The sequence below is a fragment of the Megascapheus bottae genome, chromosome 28, assembly GCF_031878675.1.
Source record: "Megascapheus bottae isolate mThoBot1 chromosome 28, mThoBot2.hap1, whole genome shotgun sequence".
Taxonomy (NCBI): Eukaryota; Metazoa; Chordata; class Mammalia; order Rodentia; family Geomyidae; genus Megascapheus; species Megascapheus bottae.
Window position 1 is genome coordinate 13,442,136 of NC_143536.1, and position 9,236 is coordinate 13,451,371.

The window sequence follows — 9,236 nt, forward strand, 5'->3', positions numbered from 1 at the left end:
GATAGGAATCCATGTCCCCAGACCTTTTGATTTACTTACTTACATATTGTCCTAGAGTTTAAATTCAGGGCCTTGCACTTGCTAGGGAGGTACTCTACCACTTGAGCTATACCTCAAGTATTGTCAAGTATCATCTTACATGTACATGGCCATGAGCCCTAGACCACATGTCTTCTAAGTAGCTGGGGTAAAATGTGTGAGCAACTCTATCCAATTTTATTTGTTTGTTTGTTTATTGGCAGTACTGGGATTTGAACTCAAGGTTCTCGCTAGCTCAGCTAGTGCCATTACACGTGACCATTTTCACCTCCACTTTGACCTGATTTTTGTTGGTTAATTAGGGAAAAAAGTCAGGTAGTTTTGAGCCGTTATCCTCTGCATCTCAGCCTCCTAAGTAGTATTACATGCATGAATTACCTACCAGCCCCTGGCTTATTGGTTGAAATGGGAATCTCATTAACCTTTTTGCCTAGGATGGCCTCAAACTTAGACCTTCTTGTTCTCCACCTGCTGAGACACTGGTGTTAAAGACATGAGCCATTAGCACACAGCCTCACACTCACTTCTCCAATTCATTTTTTTCCTTCTCACTTTAGAAGAGCCATCACAGTGGATGCCTCAATATACATAAGTCCCAAATGCAATTCCAAAAGGTTGGAGAAAGATTTTGTAATTCACAAAAAAATTCTATTTCCAGGTTGCTAAACTAAATGGTCCCTATAATTTCTATAGGATGACATATTTCCATGTTGAGCATCTTGGGACTAGATAGCAAAGGATCTGTTACCAAAGGAGGTGGATTTGAACCCAGATTCTGCCATTTCCAGGCTGTAGGACACAGAACAAATCACTTTACATTTCTGAAAAATATTTCTTTTTTTTTCTGAAAAAGATTTCTTCATCTGTCAACAACAACAAAAACAAGAAGCCAGAAGCTGGTGACTTACATCTGTCATCCTAGACTGAGATGTGAGGTTCACAATTCAATCCAGCTTGGGCAAAAAGAACGTCCAAGAGATTTTTATCTCCATCTACAATTAACCACCCAAAAAACCATAAGTGGAACTGAAGCTCCGATAGTGAAGGGTACAAACCTTAAGCAAAAAAAAAAAAAAAGATAAAGGAGGGCTGGGATCATGGCCTAGTGGTAGAGTATTTGCCTAGCATGCATGAAGCATGCATGAGTTCGATTTCCCGGTAACCACATACACAGAAAAAGCCAGAGTGGTGCTTTGGCTCAAGTGGTCAAATGCTAGTCTTGAGAAAGCCAAGAACAGTGCCCAGGCCCTTAGCTCAAGCCCAGTAAAAGAAAACTTTTGGGTGAAAAGTCAAGAATATCAGAGGAAAGGGTCTTTCCAAGACTAGAACCAAGGCTCTACATCATTAGTCTTTTTTTCCTCTCTCTTTCCTTAACTCCTTGCTTCATTTTGGGTAAGAAGGCCACAAAGAAATCTGGTTTGATTTTAAGTGTCAAGCCCTTCACCTCCTCCCATGAGCCCAGAAGAGAGGTCACTGACCTCTTGTAGGTGTAGCCCAAAACGATGCCAGCTCCAATGACAATGATGATCACCATCATGGTGATACCCAGCACATAGCCTGCCAAGGACACAACAACAAATCCTATTAGCCACAACCCACACAACTGGGAAATGACATCTGTTAACAGATCCCAACAAGGGCATTGGTAGAGGCAGCCATACCCAGAGTTCCCAGATCCTTCTTCTCTTTGGAGCTCATCCGAACCCGCTGACTGATCCCAATCACTGGCTGTACTGCAGCTGCTTCACTCCTGGCTGGCAGGGCATTGGCAGGAGGGAATGCCTGCACCTCCTGGTCATCTGACACTTCGGATGGCTCCTCTGGCTCTGTTGTGGAGGTTGGGGCTGCCTGAGAAATGGTTGCTGGAGGTGAGATGAGAAAGAGCTCTCATCAGAGACTGCCTTGTGTGAATTCCACAGTTAAGCTAAACCTTGACTTCAGTGTGGACTAAAACGTTCTGCCATACTGAAATCAAATGTTGCTCCAGAGGCAAGATCAGGCTTGAAAGAGTCAGGCCATGGCTTGAAACATGATAAAAGGCAACTATGAGGGGAGGTGGCAGGCAAGCCCCTCTCCTGTCTTTTGCCTTCAAATCCTTGCTACATTCCAAGACACAACTCAGTTGCTATCATCTCCAGGGATTCCCCCACCTCCAGGAGACAATCTCCCGCTTTAATTAATTGCTTTACCTTAATTATTCCTCTTAATCCTAAAGAGTTTTGTACTCATGACAACAAGCTTGCTCTCCTTTTATCTCTTTTTCCTTTTTTTTTTTTTGATGCGGTTCCTGGGGCTTGAACTCTGGGCCTGGAAGCTGTTCCTTAGTTTAGTTTAGTTTTGTTTTTTTCCACTCATGGCAGGTGCTGTACCACCTGATCCATAGCTCAACTTCTGTCTTTTTGGTGGTTGATTGGAGAAAAAGACTCTAATATTTTTATTGATTGATTGATTGATTGACTGCCAGTATCGGGCTTGAACTCAAGGCCTGGGTGCTGTCCCTGAACTTTTTTTCCCTCAAGGCAAGCACTCTGCCACTTGAGCCACGCAACTCCACTTCTGGGGGGGAAAGGGAGTGGTTACCTGAAGAGTCTCATGGACTTTCTTGTCCAGAGCTGGCTTCGAACTGTGATCCTCACATCTCATCCTCTTGAATAGCTAGGATTACAGGTGTCAGCCACCGGGCTTCTATTCAAATCTGAACCCTGCCATCTCCTTTGATAAATCCCCGGAAAATTCTCGGTGACTCAGATACCTGAAACAGCTTCTTCCCCTTCCGATTCTTATGAGCCGTGGGCCTAGCACCAAGATTCCCCACCAAGGGCCGATAGAGCCAACCGCCACCCCTCACACAGCGCGCGGCGGAGAACCGCCGGCCGCTCTCCCACAGTTGTTTACAAGCGCTCGGGGAAGATGAGCTCACGCCGAGCGGCGTCAGCGACCAATGGCTTGGAAGCCCTGAGGCCTGGAGACAGTTCTGACCAATCATGCGTCGCGGGGGGCGGGACGGGGGCGGGGCCAGTGTCGTGCGGCCGCACGTGCGCTCCGGGTGTAACCGGCATCTCCGTCAGGCCCTCCTCAGCCCAGACCGCGGCTTCGGGGCGCGCGGAGCTTCCCGGAGGTCGCCGGAGAGCCCCGGGTGAACCTGAGGCGGGCGCGCGTACCTGGGCAACGCAGGTCCTCGCAAAGTCGTTTTTCAGGGCCACCGGCCTGGCTGCTGACATAACACCAGGGGCCGCGCGGATCCTGGTCTGGGTTGCGGCAGTAGTTGTGGTTGTAGGTGCCTGGTGAGGAGAGCGCGGAGGGGGCCCTGAGTTCGGGGGCCACCGTCGCCACCGCCCGCCCCCCACCGTCCCCCGCTCCCCGGAAGCCACTCACCCAACTCGGGCGCCGTCGCCAGGGCCAGGCCGGCCGGTGGTGCATCCCTCCAGTGGAGACAGAGGAGGCCGGGCGCGGGCGAGGGCTGGTCCTCCCGGTACAGGTGGCCGTCGTCCCAGAAGCAGCCTGTGAGGAACGGGAGCCCCGTAAACCCTCAGGACTCTGCGACTGGGGGGGGGGAACCCACGGAATGCAAGGAGCATGGCCATTAGGGGACCTCCCCCCCTCCCCTCCCCTTGCTGAGGTTCCTAGTGAACAGAAGAGAGCCTGCTCCTCCCTCAACAGCTCCAAGGACGATGTCAGCTCTTTTCGTTATTATACTTTCTTTTCTTTTTTATAAGCTGCAAAGCGTTGCAGAAGTGCAAGGAGGTTGTCACGCTTGAACTTGGTCGGAGGTGGAGGAAGTGGCCTGGCTGACAAGGTGGAGGAGAATAGATGGTGGGACATTTGAGGACTGATGGACAGCCAGACTTGAAAGTCATGCCTGTGTGGCAACGTCCACGTTACATAAACATGTCCATTCCTCCTCCGTGGACACGACCACCTGCTGTCAATTCTTAACAGGAGACCCTTCCCTCCGGAAAGAATTCTACCAACACCTTGATTCACGAGCGGGTCTGAACCCAGAGGGAATCTGGCTCCTCACTGGCTGGATGCGACTCTCATCTCTCGTTGCCTCTGCAGGAGATGGCTGGGGATGGACGATCTGTGCCCTGACCACACTAGAGGAGAGGCTTCAAAATGCCAGGACTTAAGAGTACAAGGACTGAGATGGGCAGTGCACTCCCAAGCTCCATCTACTCCTGATCCAGAAAAGAGAAAGAGAAAGTGGCTACTTGCCTTTGTTCTTAATGGCAAAGATGGAGCTATATGCCCCATGGCAAGGAAAGAGACAGAGGGAGAAAAGGCTTTCATGGGATAACAAAAACAACAGCTAGAAGCTTTGTTTCCCATCATCCTGGCCATTTGGGGAAAATCGGAGAGTGGGAGTGAGGGTTGTATCCAGTCTTCTTCATTAAGTTCCTGCAGAAAGGCAGAAAGGAAAAGATTGTAATCTCACCTCCAGATCCGTAGGCTTCTGTGAAGAGTGTGGTGCTGAGGAGGAATGTTTGTACCCAGATCAACAGCATCCTCTCTTTCTCCTGTGGTACAGGTGATTGGTCAACCGGTACCCAAATGGGGTCCTTTCTGGCAGTAGCTTTGCCTCCCAGTCTCAGACCTGCAGTCAGACCAGCCCTTGCTTGTTATGCTTGTTCTGGTAAACAGCCTCTCTTTAGAACTGGGAGCTTCCCAGCTAGCTGGCTGCAGCACCGCGAGGTGTTTTTCTGCTACAAGGCGCCCCCTGGGTCCTAAGCCTCCTATGCCCTGCAAGATCACTCACCCACAGCCAAGACAGGAGGAACTCAGCCAGGGGAAGAAGTGGCAGAGAAGTTCAAGTTGTGCCTGGGCAGAGGATCCATTTGAGACCTGCATGACTGCATACCCAGGGGAATTTTTTTGTCATCTCTTCTCTTTTCATTTGTGTGAGTACAGAAGGAATAATTCTGTAGAAAGGCATCCAGGAGGGGATGGGGGTGGGGATTATCAGCACTAAAAGCAAAATGCAGTTTAATCAGAGGGAAATCAAAACCACATAGGGGGATAAATGAGAGGATCTGAACAAAGAAAAAGAGCCTTTGTGGTTTATACATGTTCATGAACACTGACTTTTTTAATATATATATATATTTAAACAGTATTCCTTTTGCCAGGATCAGATTCATTCACACCCCTTTGCTTCAATTTGGGATGTCCATATGTAGTAGGAGTACAGGAGGGGTATCTTCTGTTGAAAAATTCATGTTAGGTAAACATTGGTCGTTTTGCTCACCTCTTTTGGATGCCTTTTTTTTTTAATCAGCTCTGAATTTATACAAGGAAGGTAAGTAAAATATTTGCTCCTTCTCATCCCCGCTGTGGGAAATACATTTGTGGTGATTTATTTCTGTCATGAAACCTCACCACATCCATATGACTTAGGCCTTTTGGAGTTAGGAGAAGGGCCCTCCTCCTGTTTGGCTGGCAGTTGAAGTTCCCAGGCAGCCTCAGTAAATTGAGAGATAGAACAGAGTGATTCGCCAAGACTACCTTGTGACTCAGGCAAATCCCAAAATAGAAGTGGGAAACTCTTTCCATCCACAGGCAGTAATTTCAGGAGGGAAAAAAGAACAAAACTTAATAACTCATACAAGCTTTGTCATGGGAGAAAGCTAATGTGAATACAACTAATCTAAAGTGAATTTGAATTTGCTATATTCAGATTTTAAGAAAAGACAGGAATACACTAAATTTAAGGCCATTTGTAAGACATATTACTTGATTTGTGCAGTTACTCTCCTAGCTCCTCCCAAACCTTCTGACCCAATATCTCCCGACATGGTCTACACTAGAAGCTATGTCTATAAATTTATTCTCTCCCACATACACATATTCACACATGTGTGGCAACACTTTAGAATTTAAGAATTCTAGTCGGGCATGGTGGCTCATACCTGTAATCCTAGCTACTCAGAAGGCTGAGATCTGAGGATCAAGGTTCAAAGGCAGCCCAGGCACAAAAGGACCTGAGACTCTTATCTTTTTTTTTTTTTTTTTGCCAGTCCTGGGCTTGAGCTCAGGGCCTGAACACTGTCCTTGGACTTTCTCAAGGCTAGAGCTCTACCACTTGAGCCTCAGCACCACTTCTGGCTTTTTTCTATGTATGTGGTACCGAGGAATCGAACCCGGGTCTTAATGCATGCTAGGCAAGCACTTTAACCACTAGGCCAAACTCCCGGCCCCGAGACTCTTATCTTTTATTAGCCTCTAGAAAACAGGAAGTGGGATTTGGCTCAGGGGTAGGGCAGTAGCCTTGAGCTGAAGAATTCAGAGACAATGCCCAGGCCCAGGGTAGGGTGGTAGCTTTGAGCTGAAGAGCTCAAGGACAGCGCCCAGGCGGAGTTCAAGCCCCATGACCCACAAAAAAAAAAAAAATCAGGCCCTGAGTTTAATCCCAAGGACAAAGGGAAAAAAAAAAAATGTGGCATGCTAGATACTCTTCTTCTTCTTCTTCTTCTTCTTCTTCTTCTTCTTCTTCTTCTTCTTCTTCTTCTTCTTCTCCTTCTCCTTCTCCTTCTCCTTCTCCTTCTCCTTCTCCTCCTCCTCCTCCTCCTCTTCCTCCTCCTCTTCCTCCTCCTCTTCCCCCTCTTCCTCCTCCTCCTTTTTTTTTTGTGGGTCTTGGGGATTTAACTCCGCCTAGGCATTGTCCCTGAGCTCTTCAGCTCAAGGCTACAGCCCTACCCTTGAACCAAGCCCCACTTTCCATTTTCTGGAGATTTTGGAGATAAGCCGCCATGCCCAGCTAGGTACAGTTCTTGATGATAGAATTGTATCTGAACAAAATATTTGAAATCTCTACCTTCATGAAGTTTATATTCTAGCTGGGAAGACATAAGTATGTAAAATGTCAGAGTTACTAATTATGAAAAAAAATCTGGGCATGGTGGCTCATGCCTGTAATCCTAGCTACTCAGGAGGCTGAGGTCTGAGGATCAAGGTTCAAAGCCAGCCCAGGCATAAAAGGACCTGAGACTCTTATCTCTAATTAACTTCTAGAAAACAGGAAGTGGGGCCTGGCTCAGGGCTGGGGTGGTAGCCTTGAGCTGAGGAGCTCAGGGACAGTGTCCAGGCTGAATTCAAGCCCCATGACCCACCAAATAAAAAAAGAATTATGAAAATAAAAAAGTAAAAGTAAAAAAAAAAGGGAGAGAATAAGGTAGTATAGTATGTCACTTGCTTAAAGCAAAGTTTACTTAATAACAAAGTTTAAACCTGAGTACCAGTAGGTCATACCATTCAAAACTCTGAGATCTTAAGATAAGCCCATTTTCAGAGATACTATCATGTTTACCTCAAACAGTAAAGTTTGTGAGAGTCCTATCTCCATTTAACCACCAAAAAGCCAGAAGTGGAACTGTGTCCCAAAAACTAAGTGATCGTGCCCAGACTGAGTTTAAAGTTTATTACTGGCGTGTGCACGTGCACACACTGTTTTCAGAGACTGTGGGATATTTCTATAAAGGGCTGAATAGGCCTGGGACTGGTGGCTCATGCCTGTAATCCTAGCTAAGTAGAGAATCGCTATTCAAAGCCAGCCAGCAAAAAACCCTTGAGACTATTTTTAATTTTTTTATTTATTTATTTTTGGTCAGTTGTGGGTTGTGGAGGGCTTGAACTCTGTGCCTAGGCACTGTCTCTGAGCTGTTGTTCGAAGTTAAAGCACTCTACCACTTTGAGCTACAGTACCATTTCCAGATCTCTGGGGTTAATTGGTCATGAGAGTCTTATGGACTTTCTTGCCCAGGCTGGCTTTGATCTGTAACCCTTAGATTTCAGCCTTCTGAGTAGTTACGATTACTGTCATGAGACTCATATTTCCAATGAAGTACTCATAAAATGCCAGCAGTGGCACTGTGGCTCAAGTGGTAGAACACTAGCCTTGAACAAAAGAAGTTCTCAAGGACAGTACCCAGGCCCTAAGTTCAAGCCCCAGGACCAGCGCAAAAAAAAAAAAAAAGCTGGATGGAAGTGTTCTTTGTGCAGTTTTCCTTGTGCATCCATTCTGTTTACTCTTCCATGCTGCAAGAGACCTCTGCATTTTGTTTCATTACACAAAATATATGAGGAATGGGGATATAGCTCAGTGGTAGAGTACATTATTAGCATACACAAGGTCCTAGGTTCAATTTCCAGCATTTATTCATAGAGATAGATAGATAATATATATATATATATGAAAATGAGATGCAAATTTTGGAAAAGTTTGGGTTCTTTGAAGTTGATTCCTCAAGGCCTAATCTTTTTGCCTTTTTTTTTTTTTTTTTTTTGCCAGTCCTGGGCTTGAGCTCAGGGCCTGAGCACTGTCCTTGGACTTTCTCAAGGCTAGAGCTCTGCCACTTGAGCCTCAGCACCACTTCTGGCTTTTTTTTCCTATGTATGTGGTACCGAGGAATCGAACCCGGGTCTTCATGCATGCTAGGCAAGCACTTTAACCACTAGGCCAAACTCCCGGCCTTTTTGCCTTTACTTGTAGTACTATGTCTGAAGAAATGTTTCTCCTTATACTCTGAAATGATTTTCCCCCAAGTACTGGGAATTGAACACAAAGCCTCACAGATGCTAAGTAAGCACTTTCCAACTTGAGCTTCACCTTCTACCTCCTCCCAAGGCCCTGGCTGCCTTTGCTGTGTTATAAATTACTCTCTGATTATGATAGGGACAGGCTATGACAGGCCAGTACTTGTACTGTTTTCAGATTATCTATCATGCCCATGCAGAGATACCATTATTTCTACCTCAGAACTGTGGGGCCTCTTAAACTGTGGCTGTTGTTTGATTTTTCTACTTAAAAACTTGCTCTTTCCTAGCTTACATATTTTGTTATGCAGGAAGACTATATTTTTTGTTATATGTCTTAGTAGAAGAAAGATAGGAAACAGATCAGAAGAGATGTTTTGGTTTTCAGCTTAGTCATTCCTATTTTGTTCCCCTGTAACTAATTTATTAATGTGCTTTGACTCTGACTTTTTTTTTCAGGATAAAAGACTTGTTTTTCAGCTAGGCACAGTAGCTTATGCCTGTAATCCTAGCTACTCAGGAGGCTGAGATCAGAGGATCGTGGTTCAAAGCCAGCCTAGGCACTAAAGAACCTGAGATGCTTATGTCCAATTAAGCACGGGAAAATGAGAAGTGGGGCTTGGTTCAAGGGTAGGGCAGTAGCCTTGAGCTAAAGAGCTCAGGGACAG

The 9,236-nt window shown here is 46.1% G+C and overlaps 1 protein-coding gene across 1 annotated transcript in view; it reads right to left on the reverse strand.

The window, feature by feature from the left end:
• Positions 1–4,695, reverse strand: part of Pik3ip1 (phosphoinositide-3-kinase interacting protein 1) — a 17,262-nt gene extending 12,567 nt beyond the window's left edge. The window contains exons 1-5 of the mRNA XM_090320506.1: positions 4,475–4,695; positions 3,415–3,540; positions 3,201–3,320; positions 1,701–1,901; positions 1,518–1,596 (exon numbers count right to left, since the gene is read on the reverse strand). Of these exons, the coding sequence (XP_090176632.1) occupies positions 1,518–1,596; positions 1,701–1,901; positions 3,201–3,320; positions 3,415–3,540; positions 4,475–4,544 (596 nt within the window). The 5' untranslated portion in view covers positions 4,545–4,695. The remainder of the gene's footprint in view (positions 1–1,517; positions 1,597–1,700; positions 1,902–3,200; positions 3,321–3,414; positions 3,541–4,474) is intronic.
• Positions 4,696–9,236: the final 4,541 nt, after the last annotated feature.